Source organism: Apteryx mantelli, chromosome 2, assembly GCF_036417845.1.
Source record: "Apteryx mantelli isolate bAptMan1 chromosome 2, bAptMan1.hap1, whole genome shotgun sequence".
Classification (NCBI taxonomy): domain Eukaryota; kingdom Metazoa; phylum Chordata; class Aves; order Apterygiformes; family Apterygidae; genus Apteryx; species Apteryx mantelli.
In genome coordinates, this window is record NC_089979.1 from 49,833,744 (window position 1) to 49,859,843 (window position 26,100).

Consider the following 26,100-nt stretch of genomic DNA (forward strand, 5'->3'; position numbering starts at 1 on the left):
TAATAGGGTAGAAATCTTCAAATCTTGCTTTTGTAGTGACAGTAGCCACTTTTGGTGAAGCTGTGGCCTCCTGGTTTTTAGATATGCTATTTAGGAAGAGACCATAGGAACACAGGATAACTCAGGTAGGATGGGACCTCAGGAGGTCTGTTGTCCAACCTCCAGTGCAAGGTTGGGTCAGCTCATGGTCAGCCAGGTTGCTCAGGGTTTTATCCAGTCTTGTCTTGAAAACCTCCAAGGTTGGAGACTGCACAACCTGATATACTTTCATCTAAGCTGTAAATGTATTATATAATAGCATGAGAACATCACCTTGCTCACTGGTGCTAGGGCAGATGTAGTAGGAGAAGTAATCTTTACCTTCCTGGATACCCCTGTACCTGGAAGTCCTCACCAGCCCTCTAAATACAGAATGCATTCACTTCTTCAGAAAACTATTTTTCAGGATATCCTGAGCCATTTTTCAGCCCTGCAATACCTGATAGGGCAGTAGCTGTCATGTGAAGAACCTTCTAGAATTAGGGTAAGATAATGCACTACCCCACAGAAAAAAAAGATCGCAACTACTGTCTTCTTTTGGGCTTTCTTTGAAACAGGAGCCCACTCAACTAAAATAGCTTTCCAGCTAATGCATGGAAGTGTTTAAGTCAAGTTGGTTTTGTTTCTAGAGACTTCTTAAATATGGAATATTATAATAGCTGAAGAACAATAAACAATTTGAATTGCCTAGTATTTTTGAACGAGTGCACAAACTTGCTTAGAAAGACTTTGATAATTACCTAAGTATGGGAGTTAGTAAGCAAATGGATTTTATGCCATGCTGCTAGCAAGCAGGGTTTTTTTAAAAGAAATAAGCAAAAGCCCCATAGCAATGTTGAGCTGAGGTAAATTTTAGCCCCCTGAGAAGTATATTGTAGGTAGGGTGTTTCTAGATAATTAGTTGAAAATTAAAAAAACTCAGTGAATTAAAATGGAACTACTTGCTAGAAGGTTTTTGTTATGGAGCAAAAGAAACCATTATAATGATAACACATTTTTAATCACCAAAGGTTTGTCTAGTCAGCTCTGTGTTGACATACAGCACACACCACTGAAACAGAGGCTCTGCCAGTGTGGCCTGTCTTGAAAATCACTGAGATAAATGATATTGGCACTTGGCATGAGTTTGCCTAAACTAGAGAAACTCTGAAGGTCTGATCCTCCTGCCTGGGAAAAGGATGAGGCCAAACAGGCACAGTTTTGTCACAGCTGCTACCTAGGTTGTGGATTTTAAAATAAGAATCCATGACTTAACGACTTCTTGAAAGTTGTATACGTGCGTAGATGGCTGAGCTAGCTTTGCTGAAAACTTTGTAAAATGTCAAATGGAAACTTGGCATGGAAAGTTCATTTAGAGGGGGACATTTCTTAACAAAGCTCACAGCAATGGAGCACGTGGTTTCTTTCCCTCATTGTGGAGGCACGGTCCAAACATTCACAGGTGATTTAAGGGTCTTTTGCCATATGCACCTGCAGTTCATGGAGAAGCAGTGGTGAGTGAGAGCTACTGTGACCTTCCTCTATGCTAAACTTTCCTCCACAGCTGTTGCTGCTCAGTTGAGCTGATAAACTACACAGGGAGCATTCTTAAAAAGCTGGAATTGGTCTTACTGTGGAGTAAAGCTGTTTTTATTTCAGTAATGTGACCTGTAATTTTTGGCAGGTTCTGGTTTCAGTTCATGACCTGTTACCTTTCTTTTGTAACTGCACCGTGACTACTTATATTACTGTGAGTAGTCATCACCATCCAACCGCTGTCTCCACTGCTTCCAGAAGATGACATTGCTATTTTAACCATTGAGCTGCTCTCTACAAGAAGATATGGGAAAAGTGTAGAAACCTGACAAGAATAGGTTTTCTGATGCAGGAGCTGGCTCTATACCAGTCCAGCTGACTCAGACAGACTGCCGCCACCCTTTTGTAATTTGTTGCTTTTTTGCTATGTGTTAAGCTTCAGGAGGTGCTGATTACATTTATGTAGTTGATGAGCTTCCTAATCCAGTGTCTAATTTCACCTGTATGTTGAATTTTTAATATTGTAAAGATCCTTAAATCCACAGTTGAAATATGCCCTCTGCACTGGAAGAACCTGTAGTGGAACAAGCATTATATAAGCTAAATGCACTTTTTTCCCTCCCTTAAGTTATAAAATGAGAATTGGCTTTATTCCAAAGCAGTTAATTTATTCCTTTAACTGAAAAAAAAAAACCCAACCACTAAGACATCTGATCTTTTCAATGTTATATACAACTTTAATCAGTTGATGGGTACAGCCTGTGAGTAGATCAACCTGAAGAAATATGTTTGCAGCGTGTACTTATTGACTGAAATTTAATCTACAACACTCGGAAGGTTATTCTGTATAACTTTATTAAAAACTTCAGTGACCTTCATTACGATCTTTTGAGTGCATTACCTGAGGAAACTAAAATTCAGTAGGCATGTTGTTTTTCCTCAAAATTCTCCCTGGCCTTCTGGGACTAATAGGTATACAATTTTTTGTTAGGGCATATGGCTATCCTAGCATTGCATGCCTGCCAGGTTGTCTAAAAGGGGAAATGTGCTCAACTCTTGTAAAATAGCTAGAAAATAACATATTAAATCATTTTCCTCCTCCTCCCCCATTTATTTGTGCTATTGAGCCAAACAAGCTGCAGGTGTGACAGCATGAGGGATTGTCTTTCTTTAAACCTTTTAAAGTGGTTCCATGGTTGGCTTTAAAGGAAAAGAGGGAAACTTTATTTCTCCCTGGGTCTGCTGTGAGCTGCTAGCCTCCATCATATCTATAATGAATTGTGACTAGGAACATCCTTAAGTAAGGTAAAAGGGGGAGTGATCCTGAAAGCTGAAAGTTTATAGCACCATGGGTGAGGTCATACGTGCTCACACAACCCAAAGTAAGCAGGAGTGGGATGGCTTAGTGTTTGAATAGGAAATCCACAGGGAACACCCCCGTGCACAGGTCCTGACTGCCTGTGGCTGCTTCAGAGCCTGAAGCGTTTTGCTGTGAACATGTGTTATCCCCAGGATCTAAGTTCTGGCTGGGGTAATTGCATTCTGCTTAGCTGAATCCCTCCGGAAATCAGAGTAATGCACGGCTCTTTACTGACTGCCAAGTTGTCTTGGGCCAGTTGGCGATGTTAAGCTTCATGCCAAAGGTGGTCGTGCTTTGCTGGTTGGAGAAGCGATCCCTGTGCCCTGCCTGTAACAGTGTGTGAGATGATTTGAGATCTGTCAGGATAAAAGATGCTGTAAAAATGTGAAGTGTTACATTGCTGTTATTCCAAGAAAGGGCTTATGCCACAAGTGAGGGATGGGAGAGCGAGTCAGGGAGTATTTCAGAACCAAATCCTGGAGTAATTCTAGAGACATAGCACTGCAGTAAAACCCTAGAGGGGAGAGAGGCAGATAACTGTGATTTGAGCATAGCTCCAGGAAGTCGGAACTCCTCTGTGCTTACCCCATCCCTGGCAGGAACTAGAGCAAGTCCTTGAAGAAATGTAAGCAAAGCAAAGCGCCTGTTAAATAATGTCGTTTGCCTACATGGCTGGACTATTGTCACAATTAGCTGATAATGTTTGCAAAACAAATACGAACTGCTAATAAGCACTAAGTAAATAGTTTTCTTGGTTGTCTATTCCTGTTTCCTATAGATGACAATGAGGTTTTATGTAGGAATACCACTTGTTTTAGTAGCTAAATCCAGTTATGACTTGCCACAGCCTTTACCTGGCAGCTCAGATGCACTCGGTTGATTGCGTAGGGAGAGTCTACCGATGGATATGTAAAAACAAACAAAACTAGTTAGCAAAACACGTAATCTCAGAGGAGTTTTGAGGAGGGAATGGAAAGACTCTTCCTATAATTACATGGGCTTTGTTGGGCAAAAGGGCAGACGGAGGAGGAAGTGTTTCATTTACCTGCCTCGGCCGGGGGGAGCGGGGGTGTCTCGTCCAGCCCTGGGCCCGGCCCGAAAGTTTCGCGGCGAAAGTTTGCGCGCCTCCGCGCCGCTGCAGAGGCGCCTCCCCGAGCTCCCCCCGCCCCGCGGAGCCCCGGCCGCGGGCGGCGCCGCGCAGCTTGCGCGGGGTCCGCCCCGCGCCCCCCGAGGGCGCCGCGGGGAGGAGCGCTGCCGGCCGCCAGGCGGGGGAGCGGCGCGGCGCGGCGCGGAGCGGCTCCGCGGGGGCTGGCAGGTAAGGGGCCCGCGGGGCCGCCCGCGCGCGGTCGGGCTGGGCGCGGGGTTGGCGGGGTTTTCCCCGGCCCCACAGCGAGCGCTTTCGCCCCTGCGCGGGCGGCTCCGCGGGCGCCGTGGGCGGCGCTGCGCTGCGCCCCGCGTTGCGGCCGCAGCTGCGGGGGCTCCGGCAGCCCCTGCGCGGGCACCGCCGGGGCGAGCCGCGGGGGATTTGCGCGGCCGCGGAGGGTTGAGCGCGGCGGTGGCGTTAGGAGCCCCGCGTGCTGCGGGGTCGGGACCAAGCCTGAAAAGTTTAAATGGATCCTTTAGCTCCTTTGCTGTGGCACCGGGCAAGGCAGCGATCCGCGGCGGTACCAACTTTTTCGCTCCCCCCCCCCAGTCGTCGCACAACAGAAATCTGGAATTCAGGGCTTGTCTGCAAAATAAAAAATTAGCTAGTATTGCCTGTACATTTTTAAGCAGCGGAGTGAGTGACTGGGGCAGAGCACAGGTCCACTTGGCATACTAATAACGCATGGGTTCACTGCAGTCAATAAACAGGATCCCTTATTTGAATTTAGCGAAATTAGAAGAAAATCCTGCTTTTGGCACCGTCCGTTTTCTAGTCTCCTCCATCCTAAGGGCGGGGAGGAAAAGTCCATCTCCAGCCCTACTGAGCCATCAGATTCAGAGCCATCAAGTTGCTTTCCTCTGAGCCCTGCTTCTGTTTAACTTTCCGTAATCCAGGTGGCTTTCCTGGGACTGCTGGCTTACTGCACGCTGCGCTTGAGGCAGGTAAGAGCTAAGCCCGCCAGCCCTGGCTTTGTGCTCAGGTGCTTACTGCAGTAGCGTCCCCCCCTCCTGACTTGGAGCTATTATGAAAAATAATCCTTTTTTTATTTTCAAGTGTAAGAGGGTCTCATGCAGCCGTAGAACGACACCCTTGATACTGAATTTTCAAGTAAACCGGCATATTCAGTACCGCTGGAATATCCTCTCCTTTCTCTTTAAGCATGCAAAACTTCTCAAGAAGTTGATATGCTGCTGCTTACATGTATGACTACTCTGCATGTATCTGTATCTGTTAATACAGTCACAGCTTTTGTTTGTTTTTGTAATGAAAAATGATTAGAACTGCAGCTTTAAGTTAACCTGCAAGTGGCTGACAGTTGCTCTACAGATTCAATTAGTATGATCTGCGGTTCAATAGGATTTATGTTTGAGGAGGAGGACCAAGGAAGTTGCTGTATTGCTGAATGTACTCAGAAGCAGTGCAGGTACTATGGACTGCTTTCAGTCACCTTCTGCAATTCCTACAGAAAGATTTAATGGCATCAGAAACCAATACGTGCTTCTTTACTAAAATGAGTCATGTTTTGTCTATTGTTTCATTAAGGTGAGTTCTTTCTTCAGAAAAATATTTAAGGAGTAATGAGAAACTAGTGGATTTAATATATTAAAATGGCCAAATCAAATGCAAAACATATTTACTTTGTCATATTATTTATTTTGTATAACATGTATGCTATAAAGTGCATTAATAACAAAATGTAATTGCTGTAACAACATTGAGGTCTGCTATGTAATAAGGGAGAGTGAAATAGAAAAATATTAAATATGTGTGACTTGGCTGGGTGAAAGGTGCTCTGGTGATGTTGATGTTTGGAGTTTCCTGATTGTTCTTGAAAGTTTAATTCTAATTTTATTTTTTTTGAAGGGGCTTTATTGTTTTACAGTTTTCTGTGGGTGAGGGAAGGATGTCCACTTTTTAAAGCAAGTCTCTCCTTTGAAAGGAAGTCCCTACCTATTTCGCACAGAAGATTTCATTATTTTTGTCTTATGGAACTCTGTAACAAATTTTTCTTAATGGGATTTGCAAGGTCAGTAGGTAGTAATCTTATGTTATTGCCAGTGATAAAAGTTCTGCAGGCCAGATGGTGTCTTCAGTTACACTTGGACACAACCTTCTTAAAAGTGGTTCTTCAGGGTATGAAGTTGCTGAGGTGTTGGCAGTAGGCCGGGACAGGCTGTTTTTCTCCCTCTTTGGCACCAGCTACTGAAGCCCTGTCTGTCAGGGGGTGGCAGAGACATTTATCACTGTGCTGCCTTGCTCTCAGCCCCTGCAGCGAGGCCTGTCAGATAGCTAACCATACACCCCTCCCCCAGAGGGTCCTATGGATCGGAAGGGCTACATTATGATAATTGTTTTCATTATTACTGTTCTTTTGTGGTCAGAGTTTATATTGACCAGGTTCATTCCTGTAACTTGCCTAGCAGAACTGAGTTTGGTTATCTTGATCTGGTCATGCACTTAATGAAAACTTCTGTAAGGACTTTGACTTCACCCACCTATAATACTCCACTTAACTTGCTGGAATGAGAAAATGGCCAATACTGTATGTTTATTCATAGCTACCAATGGAATAAACCACTGCCTGATAGGAGGTACTGCGTGAGCATTGTTAAAAGCTGGGGCTGTGCCTTCACGCTTATTGTGAAGCCAGAAAGTTGATGTGTGAAAGGTGGAAAGGTGATCCTGGAGGATACATGTGAAGTAGGACATGTGCAAACAGATGAGAAGTAAGGGAGGAGGGGATGCCTTGTACTAAGATATCCTTGTCTCCTTTTGCTGCCCGAGCTGAAAGTAGCCTGGGCCAGTGTCCAGGAGGACATTCCTCAGTGCAAAATTTCCCTGTCATGATACTCCAGCGGAGGCATGAGAAGATGTATTGCTTCTTGGGGTAAAGAAGGCAGGAAGGGAAAATGGGTGTAGGCTGTAAAGGGTTGCGGTAGTTTTCTGTATCCTTTTTCCATTTTGCTTTTATTAATTCAGGTGTGTCTAAGGAGATGCCGAGCTAGTGAGTGAGTATTTGTGGTAACCTGCAGTAACATGAATATTTTGACCATTATAAGGAGAGTCTGTTTTTCCATCAGTAGTCTGCTGACTAACCACTGATCTTCATCATCTTTTTTTCAAGAAAAGAAGACGGAAGGGAAGGTAAAAGAAGGGTTTCTAGATAGTTCCTGAGACAAACTAATACTTTGCTTTTGTATATTTTTGATCTGTGAACTAGGTGATGGTGAGGAGGAGAGTGGCAAGGAAGTTCTACGTTAGCCAGACATATTGCAACCAAGTGCCATGAGTTTTGTGTGTGGCGTGAAATACCAAGAAGCCAGGAGTGGTACTTGAGTGCTGGATTTCACTGGCATGGCATGGCCCTGGGAGGTGCCTCTCCTCAGCTGCAAGTGTATTTGCTTGTCAAGAAGAGAAAGGTGGATGATCTAGTGAAATGAGAAATTGTGCCAAAAGCAGGAGGTGCTCTCTTCCTCATTTTGGGTAGCCGTGTGATATCATTTGCTTGTGTTGGCCTTATACAGGAGCGTGCCTCTTTGAACTGGGCCCAAAACACGAAAGGGAAAAATGCAGCAATTGTACATTAGTGGAATGCGGATTCCTGAAACTTGGAAATCTGACAATGGAATTTAATCATTCACTTTTGAGGCCAAATTATTTTAAACTTGTCAGGTTTTTAAATTCTTGCTGCAAAAAGCTCTGTATTGTCAAGTAAGGCGTGTTATGTTGTGTCTGCCACAATAACTGTGCCTCCGTGATGGATAGGAATGATGCACGGCAATATCGCTCAAATAGTCAAAAGGACTTGAAACTTTGAGGTACCTGGGTCGTTGTGGCATTCTCTGTGCAAGTTCAAGTTGAAACAGATGGAACACTAGGGTGCATGCTTAAAAAAAAGAGATGGGTGAGGTTGGGCTAAAGAAAGAATTGAGTTCAGTGGAGGTAAGCAGGACACATCAGTTTCCTAGGCTGCATTTATTTTCCCTATAGCAGGCATGCTGTCTAGCTATGGCCCAGTGGAGCTGTGTTGCCCAGGACTGGGGAGAAAGAAAGATTTACAGCTAGTTAGGACATTGAACCCCCATGTGGATTTTTCTTTTGGAAATACTTAAGTTCAAAGTAATTGCTTGTTTGCTCTTCCTTCACAGCTATAAGGGAGTATTCGTCTTGATTAAAGAATCTTTGCAGGTATTTGCTCTCTCCCAGGATGCTGGGAAGTGTTATGCACAATCTCCACTTTCAGTGCTAGAAAAGCCAACTGGTTAGTGCTGTGTGGCCATTTTTTAAAGTTCTAGTAGAAGACTCCCACACCTAGACTTTCTTTTAATGCCTCAATGATTTTTTTTCATATGTGGGTGACAAATCACTGTGGTAAGTAAGTTTCACTACTTATTCAGACTGAAAAGCCATTAAAAAAAAATCTTATAAGGTAGCAGAGCATCTTCAAATTTCAGGGTATTTTAATGTATTTATTGTCTGGCCTATGCTAAAATAGGTAGTCTTACTTAAAATTAATCTTAATTTAAACTTGGCCTGAACATAAAGAATATGGTTTCACTTAAATTTAACAGGTCAAACTCATTTCAACTAGCATGTAAACTCCTGATAAAAAGATAATTGTAGTGACTGTGATGGTAGTGTTATTATTTGGGGATGTGACTATTTGCTTGAGATAAATTGGCTGTAGAGGGTTCTTTTTTTTCCCCTTAGCATTCTTCTATAGTTAAAAAAAAAAAAAAAAAAGGGAATGCATCTTGAACTACTTTTTTTTTTTTGAGGAACTCTCATCCCCTCAAAACTGAAATTACCCGTGTAGAAAAAAATAATTTCTGTACTAATGTATTAAATTGCTTGACATTGCTGATTTTTACCACGTGTCTGAAAAATGATAATGCAAGGCTTGTAGCTGGTACTGCATGCCACCTTGGTGGTGTTTGGGCCACCTCAGCTATACATCCCCTGTAAGCCATCCCGTGCCATGAATGCATATGATAGCTGGGATTGCTGAAGAAAAAGCTGCAGGCACTTTCCTCGGGTAAATCCTTTAGAGGCTGTAGCTTGGTAGACCAGTGTCTGCCTACTTCCTTTGGCAGCAAGGTCCCCGTTTTGTCTTTCTGGAGCAGTTTTCAGCGGGATCAGTTTGCTGAGTGTTGCTGCGCAGGCTTGCGAGCGCTTGCACTGGCAGGGCAGGCAGGGACGATGAGGTCAAGTGGCTGGAGAGAGCAGTGGTGCCAGCCTGCACGCGTTTGGCATGTTCATGGGGCTACGGGCCAAGATAGCGAAAGCAAAGTATCACCGGTGTGGCTTGAGGAAGCATTTCTTGCCCACCCAAGGACACTGTTTTGGAGAGGAGAGCTGAAAACACAAGTGAGAGTCGCAGAGAGTCAGGGATGGAAACAAGTGACAAAATTGCAAAGTGGGCTTATTTGGAAGCCTGCCAGTGTTCACCATGAGTGTCTGGATTGCTTGCTTTTTATAAGAAGAAAGTTATGAATCCCAAATAGCTTTTCCAAAAGAAACTGATTTCCAGGTTCTGGTACCTGCAGTTTAATTTGTTTCTTTCAAAGATATTCATTCCGACCTGCAGAGTATTCAAATGTCTTATTCTTTTTTCTTTTCTTTTCTCTTCTCTTCTTTTTTTTTTTTTTTTTAATCCAGATGCTGTCGATGTCCTGTTATGTGAACAACATAGCTTTTGTTTGGAAAAAAAACAGAAGAGGTTTTTATTTGTTTGTGCTTTTAACTATAAGTGTTCTTGAAGCATTGATTGTGCTGGAAAGCTGCTCTCTGGTTAGCAGAGCGAGCTCTGGTGACCTGCAAACCGCCTGTTTGCTGCAGGACTGAGGCTAGGTGCAGAGACTGGCAGCGCAGGCCCAAGCAAACCTTTTAGCATAGATAAGGAAGCCTGGAAGTCTGGGAGTGCTGGAGGAAAAGGTGCAAGCGATAACAGCTAATAAAGAGCTGGCAGGAAGGAGACACCGCTACCCCCACCCAGGCAAAAGGCATTTCACAAGGCGTTCCCCGAGTGTTTTCCTTTCTTTCATCCAGTTTTCACTGCTGCTTTTCAATGAAATGCATCATAAGAATAGCTGCAAACGGGTACGTGGGGAGCATAGGTACATAGGAAATGGGTATGCCTTCTGTAGGGAATTCCATCTCTGCAGAAGTAAGGCAGAAAGAACTACAGGGAATAAAGCACCTACTTACCTTCCTTCCGTGTTCCATTTTTGAACTAGTTATTTCGTGACCTATATGGAAAAAGACTTCCATTTATGTTCTGTTAATGTTTAGCTATCTATCCAACTACAGAAAAGTTGTATATAAAATGATAAATACTTAGAAGTGTGGTTTACATTTTCAGCAACAGATTTGCAGGCCAGTTTGTGCTTCATAAAGAACTATATTTTTTTAATGGCATAGAACTGAAAAAAATCTGTAAGTTCTGAATACCATTTGGTTGTTGGAATCTTTTGTCTCTTAGAAAATGTAGTTACTATTTTTATTCAGCAGCTATTTTTAATAGATGTTCCTATTAAACCTTATGTGTATGTGTATTTTTTAGAAACTCAACAATCAGATATGTGACAATGCCAAATTATATAAATACAAACTTTTATTAGGAACACAAAGTACTCTTACATTTGGGGATAACTGTTAAATGCCTGCATTTTCTTTTTGTGTTTATTAGAATGTGCATGTAGGTTAGTTCTGTTCTTTCGGTAGACTTCTCCTTAAAATATTTTTCAGTATACTATTGCCCTTTAAAAGCTTAAGTTTTTCATTGCATTCTTTGTTGTACTTTACTAGAAACTTATATCAGATACTCACTTACAAGGGTGGCCACTGTGTTGAATTCCACCCCCCCAGCCTGTGCAGACTAGTTTAACAGCTGCTCTTCAGTTCCTAGTAACCTGCTTTTGAGGTGAACACGTTCTGGTTTGGGTTAAGAAGTTCTTTTTAATATATATTCTACAGTGTCTTCTGTATTCTGTTGTTATAAACTAAATTTTATGACTCCTTAGTGGCAGGTGCGGTGCATTAGATAAATTACTTCCTTCTTCTGGGATCCTCTGCTGTGCCATACAGTAATCTTTTTTGGCAAGGTTTTATGTTTGATCTCATTCCCACTGCCATTAGTGGGGAAGAAACAGGTTCTTGACGAGTCTTTCCTCTGCTGCAGACTGGCTGGGTATAAAAGATAATCCATTAATTCCCTTTCTGCAGGCCAAGTTATTGATATCACCTGATGCTGGGTTTTGCAGGCTTGGGGAAGGTTGGTGTTGTTTTTTTTTCTTTTTTTTGATTCATGTTTGCAGGTAAACATTAGTTATAGCTCCCCAGTGCGCAGGCATTATGAGCGGAGCCATTGTGCAAGGGTGACTGCACAGCTCTTGCTCCATGTGCAAAGGGCTGCTTGCACCAGCTCCAGCGGCAAAGGTGCTGGATTGCTGCTTGCATGGGTTTGGTAGCACTGGCATGCACCCGGGTTGCCTAGGGAGGGCTCTGGCTTTTGCTGCAGCTCCCAAACCGTGGCAGTTTGTGGGCAGGGGTGTGTTGGTGTAATGTCTGGAGTGTCGGCACCCTCTGTCGTCCTAGAACGTGGTGTCCATCTGCATGGAGGTGAAATGGTATCTGCAGAAACTTCTGCTTCAAGCTCGTCGAGGTGTACAAAGTTTGTCAAGATTCAGAATAGAAGTCAAAGTGTTAGAAGTAATAGCTTATAAGAGTTGCACCTTGTATATTGTACACTGTTTAAACCGCTTCTGATGTGGCGAATAAAGTAACATAAGAACTAACTGCATCTCCTATTATTCCAGGTCAGCGTCTCAGGAAAAGGTACTGAAGAAGATGCAGGCATGCTGAAAACTTGTGAAAAGTGAACCATGCGTCCTTCTGAAAGCTGAAGAGCAGCCCTCTGGTAGGGTCATGAATCTAAGACAAGTCTTTGTGTCTGTACTGATGTTTGGAGTAGCTGGTCTACTCCTCTTCATGTATCTGCAAGCTTGGATTGAAGAGCAGCATACAGGTACAGTAGGTTTTTTTTCAACTAATTGCATCTGTTACTTTAAAGATGATTTGTGTTTAGAAAAAAAATGCTTTGAGTATGTGTGAATAGCTGGGAGAAGTCTTCCTTGTTTGGCAGTAGAATGGGATTAGCAACAGATTTGTTTCAATTTCTATATTTCATATAACTACTAAGAAATTTCTTGAGTCACATAAGATGCCCCCGGGTACCTAATCTTATGGTGTCAGCTTCATTTGTGTTGTAAAAATGTACTCTGTATGCATGAAGCCAAGCAAGGCCAGTTTTGAAGGCCAGGGTTTTTTGTGTGTGTGTGTGTTGGGGGGGGGGGGTTGTTAAATCCCGTGTTGTGGGGCAAAGGAGTTTTGGTAGAATTCCTGCAACGTCTTGTAGGCACAAGTGGACTTCTGGGCACCGATGCTCATGTGGAATCATCCTATACTGTTTTCTTTTTTTTGTTTATTTGTTTGTTGGTTTTTTGTTTTGTTTTTGAGACAGAGTTAGATACTGGACTTGACAAGCCTTTTCTATGTATAACATCAAAGGCATATGGAAAATTCAGGTACATTTTTGTTAGCACGTGGCTCAGGATTAGGCTTCTGAGTTGAATGTCTGTTGTCCGCATTTACCATGCTTTGGTATGAACCATAGGGTGATCTGGATTCCTTTTTGGATGAAACTAAAACAGGAGATGCACTTCAGCCTCTAATGGATGCTCAGCTTGCAGGACCAGTCTAGAGCTAGTTTGAAGTAAACCCCCCCCCCCCCCCCGAAACATCTACAGGGTGGATTTTAGGACCTCAGCACCAGCTGTTTCACTCTGCTGATCCACTCTGCTTGTACCAAATTACTTGATGACATAGCCATAGTTTTAGTTGTATATTTTTTTTAGGTTTTTTTTTCACCATTAAAAATACGGAATGTTCCCAACTTGTTAAGATCTACTGACTTTTATGTCCTCTTGTCTCAATTGCTCAGCTTCCTTTGCCTCTGTACAACTCTTATTTTATAATATGCTGAAACCATTGTGAAGAAATACATCTGTGAAACCACCTTAGTCATTCAGTTTTCTTGGTCTGTGCTTTTATTCTGTAAAAGCTGTTAGACTCTGGTAAGCTAAGCTGTGTTTTAGAGGGCAGAGAAAGGGGGCGGAAATGTAGTTTGTTATCCCTGCAACTCTTTGACACTGATCTTGATTTTTTTCAAGTAAGTGTAATGATCACTTCATTCCTCTCAACCTGTTAATGTTTCTGGGTTTGTCCAGCATATTTACAAGAAAAATAAAATGTTAAAAGAGGAAGTATTGGTTCTCCTTGGAAATGTTCCCTTTGATACTAGGGTGTTGACAGGAATATGTAGAACTGCAGGTGGAGTCTTCCTTGAAAATGTCTACTGTTGTCAGGAATGTAAAGGGCAAATATCCTCACTTTCAAGTTAGTTCAGGAATGTAGATGATGCTTGTAGATTATTGATTTATTTACTTGCTAACATTCTTCACATTCCTTGCATCTCTTCTTGTCCTGAAGTTCACCTTTTTTTCCTTGCAGTGCTCCTTGTTTCTCTTCCTCAGTGTGGTTTTCCCCCTTTTTCCTTTTGTGTCTGTGCATGTACCAGTGAAAAGAAACAGGAAAAAATAAAGGGGAAATTAGAAGATTAAACTAAAAACTGTGTACCTTGGGTCAACCAGATGCTTTCTTGGGAGTTTTGTCTTTGATGTATTGCCACGATGCTCTTCAGGAGAGAGGCTGCTGCTTGTATAAGTCATTATCTGTATGTGAAAATGTTTCCCTAACAACAACATAGAAACAATCAGAGAATAGCAGAGTAATTACCTTAAATGTAACTGTAGTTTTGAGTGGCCCTTTATCTCATTGGACTGCTGTTGTGACAGCACTTCAGCCAGAACCCCTATCCAAAAAAATGCATTTTGACTCTCTCTACAGTGACTAGCTCTTGCCATCAAAAAGAGCATGGAGAAAAATCATTCTTTGGTGTCTGCTCTTTCCTGTTTCTCTTCCAATTTAACACATACAGAGCCATTTTTTTTTTTATTTCAGACACATGTATCTCCTCTAAACCTTCTGCAGCTCAATTCTCTAGTGATCTTTGTCTCCCCAGTCGTCTTTATGCTGCTTACAAGTTGCTACAAAATAAAACATATTTGCATATTTACAATATGCCCTAGTTTACCTATGGGCATTTTGCACTTTTTTCCTTTTTCTCTGCTGCTGTGTTTTTCATGCCATGTGTTCCACACTGTGGCTTTTTGTGGGGATGAACTCTGTTGCAGTTCTGGAGACTCCCAAATGGACAAGTATCTTTAGGATTTTGTGTGCTCCTTTAATCGTATCTGTAGTCACACAGCTGCAAGACAGCTAGAGTTTTAATCTGCAAGTGTCAGGGCATGTGGTTTGGTGTTCCATTAAGGACTGGAAAGTGTGCCTCGTGCTTCTGAACTGCCACTCTGCGTGCCAGTAGGGACAAGCCCGTTTGTAGGCAGAACTATTTTTATCTTTCATGGTGCCCTACTCAAAACCTGCACGAGTCAGGACTGCATTTGGCTGCTGAAAGATGGAAAGTTGGCTACGTTTGAGTTTAGGAAAGTAACTGTTTTGCACCAGTGAGGTGCTGCTGCTTGCCACCCTGCTCTTCTGAATATGGAGCCTCTGTAAATCAAGATCCCTGGGACAGACACTAAATTTTACTTGATTGTTGTTTACAGTGTTCATGCTTATTTCTCGGGCTTTCCTGGCTCAGATGTGAATGATCCCCAGTAAGATGTAGATTTTGTGGGAAATCAGAAAATTGTATGGTAATATGCTGTTCCTTATTAGTGTTTGTCCTACTATTTTAAAGTCAGAATATGTCTGCCAGACTTGGTAGCCTAGGGGCATCTTTTGGGTCCGTGGAGAATCTTCCTTTTTTTGAGGCTGTAAATGGCAAATGAATGTGTGTATACACGCAGTAATATTTAGTCTTTGCAGTTTGTGTGGATTGTTTTTTATTAAATCTTTCCTAAATGGAGTGATGTTCACATGGCTTAAATGACAGTTCGCATAATGAATCACAAAGGGAACTGTTTACAAAGAAGTCATAGGTTTGCCAGCCAGTCTTCAGTAAATACTTAATACACTAGTATATTTGTAGAAACCAGGGTTGTAAATAAAGGAGAAAAGGGCTTTGCTTAAAAATGGATATCAATGATGAATAATGTAGTTCTTTTAGTGATCTTGAAATATTTCTTTTGTAGAAGTCTTGGGTAGTTCATGAGTCTTGCTAACTCAGCTGGAGAACACTACCGATACAGCAAAGCAAATCTTTCTTGTTTACAATGCCCTATTATTAATGAGGCTGTTCTTCTGAGTCTATTCAGGATTTATCCTTCTGGTCAGAATATGGTGTCTTGTGTGTGTAAGGTTTTTTTGTTGTTGTTGTTTTTGTTTTTTAAGTCTCATTATTGGCTTGAAGCACAAAAGAAGTTTTAATGGGATCAATAAATGCTTCTTGGTGACATGTTATAGTGTTCTTGTTCAAGTCGCAGATATACTACTAAGTGAATTTGACCATATAGCTTAAAACAGTTTTCCTTTTTTTTTTTCTTTTTTTCTTTTTTTTTTCTTTTAATGGATGCAATCTGCAGGGAATAAACAATTCTGTTTGGACAAAAAAAATCTATTAAGAAACATGTAGAGGCTAATATTTTGTCAAAACATAACAAATAAAGGGTCAGTATGAGAAATAACAGTCTTTCAGAGTTAGTGATTGTAGAGACTCTCACTATCTTCAGCAGAAGCAACCCCCCCTCAAATTTTAAGAAAACAAAGTTTAAAATTCATATGCAGCATGTAACAAGGCTGTGTATATGTTTATGAGGATCTTCCAAAGTCTCATTGCTTAGTAGCCCTCAATCTTGCATCTCATCTCATTTTACTTTTCACTTTCCTATACCTAAATATTAGGTCCAATTTTATAAATCACAATTTTAAGAAAGAAATTCCTGCCATGCTGTTTTCTGGAGTATGTTGTGGAAGAGCATTTCTGAGTTGGCGGTATGTTTTAATCCTTTCACAAGGAAACTAAATGGATGGCTTTTGTGGGCTCCTCTCAGCTATATATTCAATAACATGTTTAAGCAGAAGTTGATAGCATTTCATTTATTATTGTATGTAAGCTACTGACAGCCCACCTAACCTTCTTATTATCTAGAGCACAGGCTTCTACTTCTAACAAGGTGTCGGGCATATTTTGATTGTACTGAAGACAACTGAACATACTGTTTCATGCCTCATTTCAAATAGGACTTTAAAAGAAACTCCTGCAACTTTCTTCTAGCTGTAGGTATATAACTGAGCTGATTTCAGAATTTTTATTGTAATTACTGCTGGAGGGTCTTTTTGACTTGAGATTTGAACACTTATGAAGTAGGTTGTCCTCTTTTCTGAGAAGGCTGTATATCACTTACACAGTCTTCAAAGTGCTCTTTTGAATGGATCCGAAACATCTAAAAGTAGTCTTCACACTGTCTTCCAGTTATTCAGATCCCCACAACAGAACAACTAGACAACATTTGTAAATGCTGCTTTTTATGGTGCCATTAGCAATCATTCTTTCTATTATGCACATAAACATTGTAGTTGCTTAATATATCAGTTATTTAACTTTTGTATAATTTTCTAACAGATATGTTGTCATTCAGTGGAGTGATCAGCCTTCGGTTATTGTCCAGAGTTTATTGTTGTTTTTAATAACTTTCAGCTCGCAGCATCTCTTCAGTTCTGGAGAGCCCTTTTCTTAAACGCTGATCATTGGGGCAGTGAAACCCTGCAGTCTTGTCTCTTCAGTGCACTGCTTGTATGATTGCAATACCTTTGGAGGCATGTATGTAACTTTACAAAGCAAGAAGGCTGGAGATGTGATTTTTACATGGCAGGTCATAATTTAGAGATAATAATAGGAAAAGTTTGAGAGAAAAGTTTCTCTGTTCCTGACTCGTTCCTTTTTCCTTAAGTGTTGCACACTTTCAGAATAGCAAGTGGTTGCTGCTGGAGTCCATTTGAGGCTGTTCACCTCTGTGTCTGATGTTGAACCACTTTGATTTGTCACTTGATTACAAACTACCCTGTTAGAACAAGTGATGTGGTCAGTGCAAATTCCAAGGGAAAACTTTGGTTTCCTGCTAGAACAAAATCAGAAATTTTGACATTTGTTTTAAAATATAGTGTGTGTGTGTATATATACGCATGTATCTATCTAATTTTAGTAACCTCTCTGTTTCCCTTCTTGGAGTGGGGACTTTTGATAGGAGAAATATTAAAGACAAAAACCTATTTTCTCACCACAGTCAGATATTTGGATATATTGTGGTCAGTGTGTATCACTATACAATAAGAAGGTTTTGTTATGAAATTCAGTCCGAGTCCTTGTTTCTGTCTTTTTGCTTCAGATTCACTCATTTGGTGTTACTGCAAGCAGGTTATTGCTATAAACTAGGGATGATTCTTGCTTATCTTGCAGCATCCTTGAGATAAACATTTAAAGATCAGGAGGCAGACAGGTTACAAGGTAATGGGAGCCATTTCAATGTACAAGGGATTAATGTCCTTCAGACCACAAGTATGATTTAGCTGAAAAAACTGTGATGTGTGTCTCAGGGAGCAAAGGGTTCAAGGAAGAAAAAAGCTTCCTTTAACAGTTTGGTTTTTTTTGTTGTTTGGTATGTTGCTTTTTTTGAAAACTTTTTTTTTTCCATTTTGTACTTTTAAAGGCAATCGTCAAGCAGCATGGCACCGTGATGATCAGCTAGGCCATCAGGTCTGGGTCCCTGCTGCCTCAGACAACTGCCTCGTATACTTTCTATATTTTTACATCATATTTTTGTTAATGGCGTATTCTGAGAAACAGAATGTTTCCACATGTTTAGAGTATTTCTGTGGAAGGCATTTCATAACTGTCAGGCTGAAACTTGTAAGATTCATGTCACATCAGCAAATAGCATTTTCCTTAGCATTTTCCTTCTCAACTCCTCCAACCTTGAGCCCTGTGGATATGTCTGTAGGAGTGAATGTTACCGCCTTTCACCACAAAGGAAGAGTGAGTTAGAGCCTATCAAATGCTAGGCTAAAAAAACCCTCCAAACAGTGTGCATTTCTATCCAAAGTGGGAGTCACTGACCAAATCAGCTTAAAGGTTTTTTTTTTTTTTGGTAATACTGTGAATATTCATTATTCAGGGAAACTGCAAAACATGCTGCACTTCAAGTGTTTCACTGTATATGGATGAAACTGTTCTCAGACATATATCAGCCTCACTTGATGTAAAGCAAAGGAGTAAAAAATCAGGCAATCCTATTGGATTTTGACTATTTGGATTTAGTGAAGATGTGCAACAGAGCCCTGCACTGCCTGGAAAGTCTTAGCTGGCCCTAACTGGCAACAATACTTTGCAACTTCATCTGTTAACTTATCTGTTACAGTAGTTCTTTAGGAACTCCACTCCTTCCAGTCCAACTCTCCCAAAATGATTGTTTCCTTCCCACATTGCAGCCTCCTTGCAGTAACTAAATCCAAAAGTATCACTGGCCTCTAGGAACCTTGTGTGATACCCACTACAAAATAAATCTGCCACTTGCTGCCACGTTGAGTCAAGTTATTTTGTGTTTATACTGACTGTGTAGGCTTCTGCTGTGTAATCCAGGCAGAAATTCACAGTCCGTCGCTCTAGCAATGACTGTGCCTACTCAGCCTGACTTGGTTTCTTAATCCCCTAACTTCCTGTGACCCCACTTAGCGCCATCCCTAAGGGACAATATGACAGTTATCAAGGTGTCTGAGGGATGGTAAAGATCTTGCAGTTTGTGGGAGCAAAATAAGGATGCTAAGCAAAGAGGATTCAAAAACTTTGCATCATCTTTTTTAGTAATTATTTCCCTGCTTAATTTTATGTAATTAAAAAATAAAAATAAAGGGCATGTGGTCAAACGCTAGCCCTTTCCAAACTAATAATAGAGGAAAGGGATGCAGAGGCAGTTGACAAGTACTTTGTCACTCTCTATTTGTTTTGTTTGTTTGTTTGTTTGTTTTTGCCTCAGGGATGCTGCAGCTTAGAAACCCCTTGAATGGCAATGTGGGATATATGGTAACCAGTGTCAACTGGTTGCAAAAAATCGGTCTGAGATGCACAAAACCTGCTGTGGACTGAGCAGACGATGCCCACTAGAAGTGGGGGTGCTGGGAGAGTTCGCTTCAGAGCCAGGCCACTCTAACAGTGATGGAGACACAACCTTTGCCACTCGGACTCCCTTTCTGTTTCTGTTATGCTGGAAGTAGTCCTGGATTGGAAAGCAAACCCGTGATTTTCACTGCTTCTTGGGTGCTTTTTTCTGTTCTCCTGCTTGCCTCCACCACAAGTCCTTGGTTTGCCAGCTGTGCCGTGTTGCACTGTCAGCCCTGCTGCGGGGTAGGAGGCAGAGAGGTGGCTGCCTGCTTTGCCACCTCCAGCATGCTGGGCAGCCCACAGGCTGCAGGACTCATGTCCCTGTCTGGCGCGTGCAGAGGCGGGGGCAGGCTGCCGACAGCAAGGAGCACTTTGCTTGGCCCGTGTCCCTTGGAAAGGTGGCATTGGAGTGCAGTCCTGTGCGCTTGGCGCAGGCTGCAGGTCTGCTGAGCTGGCGCTGCGGCTGGGCACCCGCAGGTCTGTCTTGGTTAAGCCTATGCCGTTGCTACCTCCATCTGACAGCTGCTCTCGTGCTTCGGTGGAGGACTGTCCCTGCGGTCAACTAAAGCAACTTCTGGCCTGCCTGAAGTAATGCCACCATGTTCCCTGAAATCCCCAGCATTTTCTGTCATGCCTTTTTCCAGTTGATTCCTGTAGCTAGATTATTTTTGTCAGTGAAGCTATCGAAGTGACTTGGGCTTTGTCAGTGAAACTATTGAATGAAACAGGTCTCACTATAGTCTTTGATTTATGGACCAGTGTCGTTTTGTTCCTGTTTATACTATGGCTGTCCAAAGAAAAGAGTCTTCCATTTCTTGTTTTAAAAGTGCATGTATTTTTGCTATGGATCTGTGGATCCATCTAATCACACAAGGTGAAATTCACCCCTCCAGCAACATCTTGTCACTGACCTGTCTTGTTCCCGCCCAACGTTATCATGCTGTGCCCAGATATCATTCACAAAAGCTGTAAGTGAACCAGCATGGTCTGTGGTTCTGACCTCCCTTGGACCAGTCAGACCTGAGAAGTGTCAGGTACAGATCCATCAGCTGACTTAAAAACAAAAAAACCCCCAAACAAACAAAATCCCCCCCCCCCCAAAAAAAAAAACCCAAGGATCTCTGGAATTCTCTTAATTGCTAGATTAAACACTTCAGCAGTATACTTTTAACTTTCAAAACTTGCTAGAGCAGAACAAAGACAACTGCACCTTGTGTTTGTTTTCTTCTTTTCCCCAATCTAAGTAGCAGTCAAGCATCAGGTCTAGCATTTTAACTCCAGCAGACTGCAGGGATTGTGATTTGTTTACTTCTGTCTTGATCCAGGCCTCATTTGGTGCAGCTGAGCCTGGTCCTTGAAGGTGATTCTGCAGTTTTTCCAGCAATTTTGATTTTCCTTTGGGTGCTAGATAACATAATTAGAATATTTTGGCTTTTTGGTTATGGCTCCTGATTTTCTTTCTCTCTCTCTCTCTCTCTCTCTCTCTTTTTTTTTTTTTCTTTCCCCTAAGAACTGCTTTAATTTTCATATGTACAAGCCCAAGAAAGTTGTGGGCTTTGGAAAATTGGGTTTCATCCTGGGAAACAGAGATAACAAGGAAATACATGTCTCCTGGCAAAGAATTTCACTAGCCTAGAACATAATGGGTGATGGCCTATTAGCCACAAAATTTGACATGCACCTCGAGGGGCCATTTGTGCATGTCATGAACACTGGGCAACATTCAGAAAACTATCTGAAGAACAGCCTAAGGTTAAGAATAATCAGAATCAATATTAAATTTCACTGTGAGCAAATGCCAGGTGAAAGAAGAGGTGGTGTTAATTGATTTTATGTAATGTGATTGGAATGGAGCAGGTCATTTCAGTGCCAATTATAATCTAGCAGTAGAAGAATTTACCCAACTGTACATGTATAATGGCACAGATGGAGGAAGAAGACTTGTAGCTGTTAAAGGTCTGTAGTATTTTCTACCACAGAGATATTATAATACAGACTTTAATACAAGCATCCACTTAGAAATTGCTCAGTTGAATTGGGATTATTTAGAGTCATGCAGTTGTGCCCCATGTATGTGCATATCCCCTCTTGGTAAGTTATTTGCAAGAGGAAAGAGGGATTGGGGGTTTTGGTTTTGGTTATGATCATCTAGGGAGATGTGGTGCATGAGCTCTGTTAGCTGCAGCTGGAAGCACTCATTTGTGTTAAATAGAGGAAAATATCAGTGCCTGATGTGTCACCATTCATCCATAAAATATGTCTGTTAAGCGAAGAAGATATGTTTAATAGGAAATAATGAACATCATAAACATTCTTCACAAAGGCAGTTTTCTCTTTCACTTCTGGTCATATTTGGCATCCTTGCTTACACTTTTCAAAAGAACAGACAGATCCTAGAAAGACAAAGAAATATAGTTGTTCCTGAATGCTTCCTTTAGTTGCCAGAAATTCATGAATTTTCTATCATGTTTGCCTAAGAGGTCACTTTGACTTTGCATAACCATATTGTGTTTTCGGAAAATGGTCTATATTGGCCATACCTTCATTTTTTAAACATAACGTTATGTTCCTGCTATGATACAGCAGTAATCATTTCCAAACATACTACCATGTTTGAGCTGTCAAGCCTTAATTCGAATAAGGGTCTCATTTTCTTGGATTAGGGTTGGGGGTCATGGATCTCCTCCTAAGAGGTCTGCCCTCTGTGGTGTGCAAGTGTTTTCTCTGCATAGGTGTGAGTTGCTCCAAGACTCCCACGGTTCTCATTCACGTAGGAAGCCAGCCACGCCGACTGATGCTGGCAGCATTTCAGTAGGAATGAAAATATAGTGGTGTGCACGCTATGCAAACTTCGTGGGAGGCCCAGCGACTTCACCGGAGGTGGCACAATGTCAAGTCAGTGCTCTTAAAGGACAGCAGTAGTCAGTGGAGAGCAAAGCAGCTGTTATTGAGGGGCATTGGGAGGGAAAACGCCACCAACCTTTTCCCTTGTAGAGGGCTTTGGAGAGCACAGCGGAGTAAGAAAAGCTGTTGTTCTTTTGTTAAAGGATGGCTGCTTGGAAGAAATCAAAAGCTTCCAGGGCTGTTGTGCGTTAGTCCTTTTACTTTTCAAATTTACTCATTCTAACTTTGGCCTCACAGCAATGGTAGTTAAAGGAGAGGATTTATTGATGAAAAGCTTATTAAAGCTGGGATGATAGGATTTCCCTCCTTTTGCTCCACTAATCTACGCAGATTTATTTATTTGAAATAATTTTAAATTAATGTAATTAATGTGTTAGTGTGCTCTGAAAAAAAGTTTAGTGACCAAGCAGTTCAGTGAAATCTGTGTTATGATAATATTATATCCACAAGATATACTACAGTATATTAAAGTATATTATACATTTTCCAAGTGAAGCACGGCAAGATGAATGAGGGAAATGCACATTAATGCATTAGTTTTGTTTATGTTTCTCTTTGTTCGTGGCTTTTCTCTTTGTTCCTGGCTTTTCCTTGCTAGCCTAAAAGATTCGTTACTGCACAGTAGGTCTTGCCACCTCCTGAGAACTCATGGGCTACAACTGTTGACGTAGGACATGACAATTGAATTTTATGTAAAATGCAGCTTATTGCTTTAAACATGCTACTTATATAATTCAGTACATTTCATTGTTTTCTGGTGTTTCTCTAATTGTGGCCAGGAATCACGATTGCTTTTCCAGAAAGCTTTGCTGCTCTGTTCTTGATGTAGGGGCAAAGAATCAGAGTTTTCTTGAACGTCTACTTCATTTATAAGCCATTTAGGAGCACTCAAACTAAGCTCCCGAAAACAGTTACTGATAAAGGCAATGGGAACTTGTTTTCCTTGGGGACTGAAGTTGCCCTAGGAACATAAGAAAACACCTGTGTTATCCTCAAGCTGTATAACCTTTTCTGCCTACTAACAGTCCTCTAACAGATCATCCAATATGTAAAATACAGACATTAGGAAGAAACAAATCTGTGCCATATTCTGTGATAGGAGAGAAGAAAACAGGGCAGGAAGATTGGTAGAGGGACTGGAATTTCCTTGTATTTTTGTTTTCTTTTTTTACTCTTTTGCTATGGAAGGTGCTGAATTATTAATGTCCATTTGATTTGAATAGTCCCTAATAACTAAAGAAATTACTTGTAGGAGTGAAATCATTAGAGTGAGAGCTGGTTGACTGGCCCCTGACTAACTGATATTCAGTGAAGCAGCAGAATGTAAAACAAATATATTTGTAGAAGAATTATCTGATGATTTTTTTCTTCTTTCATTTGATCTCACGTCAGAGTTTTGCTATTGCAGTCTTGAGAGTGGTAGCAGAGGGAAGGAAATAATAAATGTCTCAAGAAATTGTCTTTGCCCCTCACTTGTGAGTTTGACCCTGGGGGTGAGGGGGGGAGAGCAAAGTATATGTGAAGCATAAGGAATAATACAGAGCTGATTATTGTGTGTGTATATATATTTTTTATTATTATTATTTGCTTTGGCCTATTACAGGTGGCAAAATTAATTTCACTCTACTTTTTTTTGTTATAATTTCACGTTTCAGCGCATATATTTTGAAGAGGAACAGGCAGATGAGACTGGCCTTATGTAGGCTGAGGCAGTTACTGACAGTGAAGTATAAATACGTCATGATTTATTTAATCTCTGAGCAGAAAATCCTTTCTGGTAAAATTAATCTGCAAATAGCTAAGGTATACTGCCCCTTAAGTTATGATTGATCATGCAGGGTAATGAAACTCTATTGGCATCAGGTTTAAGACTGATGTACATATAAATATAACCTGGCTGAAGCTGCCAGATGCTATGACTGATAGGTGGGTTCAAGGTATTCTAGGCAAGTAGAGCCAGCCTTGCCTCTCCAGCTACCAAAATACATGTACTGTGCAGCTGGGATTAATATGCTGTAGATAAAGCATAGTTTAGGTTGCAGTTGGGAGTCGATTTAAACAAAGCCTCTTCTATAATGACAGATGCCATCCTACAGATAATCAACTCTCTTGAAAGTTGGAGGTTGATCTTGATGTTTTAAATGGGCTAATCTGTGAGGACTAGTATGCACCTAAAGTATTCGTATTAATTGCTCGAGAGGTGATCTGTTTACCTCTAACGTGCAAGACAAACTTCTTCCACGTTCTTTCTCTCTATCTGCAAAAGGGCTTTTGGTCAAATTGTAAAACTGAATTTTTGTCATGGTTTGTTTTGTACACTCGAATGAGCAAAAGGGTTTTTTGTTTTGTTTTTTGACTGAGTTAAGGTTAAAAACTGAGGAAACTGGAAACTACCTATGAAGCCTTTGCTATTGTTCTAGCATTTTTTTGTGCCTGAAGACCATATATTTCTTCTGGATTAGAGGACTGTCTGAATATAACTAGAACTGGTAGCCCAGAGCTTTTTTCAAGGGCAGTTGTCAACTTGCAGTCTCTTGCTGTCATTGAGCGCCACAGGTAAGAAAGAATAAAAACCTTCAGGAAAGGATCAAAAAGGCTAGTTCAGCCTGTTCAGTAATGAGCTGCTTAAAGTTGACATGTTGGCTAAGAAATTTGTTTTATTACTGTTTACTTTCTGTGGTAAACCATAGAAAAATGGGAACAATTCCAAAAGTGGCAGAGAAAAGTGAATGGTTTCTTACTCTTCAATGACAGGAAAGGCAAGGAAGCCAGGCAATTACAGTCACTTAATTCTAACTTCTATTATGAGAAGAGAAATTGCTAAACTTATTTTATACTATTACATATCTTATTTATTGTGCTCATTAGTATTTTCCATGATTACATACTGTTTGAGTCCAACTCTATTTCTTGACAGCTGCTATCACTAAATAGTTTTGACGTTGACTATGTCATTTCTCAGACATCAATCATTAGATAAATTCTCTATCATTAAGCCACATTTCAGTGACTCTGGTAGAAGACCGTCATTGCACAGTTAGCCATTATGAGGGGTGGGAAATGCAGAATCGATATTGCAGGTCCATTATGACTAACCTGGCCAAAATGCTGGTTTTGGCTTTTGAAACCTGATATTTCAAGTTTTTCCAGAACTCAAATTCCTGCCATTATTTCTTCTCCTGCCTTCCAAATATTTGGAAGAAATGAATGCAGCTGCAGTTTGTAGAGGCTTACAACAGTGAATGTGTAGGAGTATCATCCTTTTTTTTAATGGTAAGAACTAAAAATACGTTCCTCATGATTGCTCTGTGCCAAAAAGAAGGTCTGTGCTCCAGAGCATGATGAGGATACAAGTAATCAATAAAACTACCAAAAGATTTTTTTTTTTTTGTGAAAGCAACACTGAAGTTTGACCAATTATAAATACTTTTGTGTGCATTTCTACAAAGTCACTCCGAAAATATTTTTTTCTTCAACGTTTGTTGTTTTTCTCTGACCTGATAATATTCTTGTGCAACAAGTGTTTGTGGCATAAAGGTGATGTTTTCAGGTGATTATATTGCTCTAGACAGTCACATTTTGTTCTTAAATAAGTAACAATAAAACAGAGTAGATAAATAGGTAGTATATTTGTATTTCATATAATACCAAATGCCTGGTCATCAGAAATGTTCATCTGAAACTGTGCTATCTAGGAATGTTTTCCACCTCCTACTAAAATATTTGGTGTGGGGAATGAGGCCTGATCTGACATCTAAACATCTAATGGGAAGTAGCAGGAAGCATTTGTACGTGGGGGCATTGCCTTTCAGTGGTGCTGTGAGCTGGGGCAAGGAGGAGTGCTGGAAGGCAGGGAGGGAAGGCAGAGCCTGGAAGACAGTAAATTAGGTATGGTGTTGT

The 26,100-nt window shown here is 41.1% G+C and overlaps 1 protein-coding gene across 1 annotated transcript in view; it reads left to right on the forward strand.

Moving 5' to 3' along the window:
- The first annotated feature begins 4,893 nt into the window (after positions 1-4,893).
- The window catches only part of CHST9 (carbohydrate sulfotransferase 9), a 95,163-nt gene continuing 73,956 nt past the window's right edge, over positions 4,894-26,100 (forward strand). The window contains exons 1-2 of the mRNA XM_013940599.2: positions 4,894-5,002; positions 11,879-12,087. Of these exons, the coding sequence (XP_013796053.2) occupies positions 11,988-12,087 (100 nt within the window). The 5' untranslated portion in view covers positions 4,894-5,002; positions 11,879-11,987. The remainder of the gene's footprint in view (positions 5,003-11,878; positions 12,088-26,100) is intronic.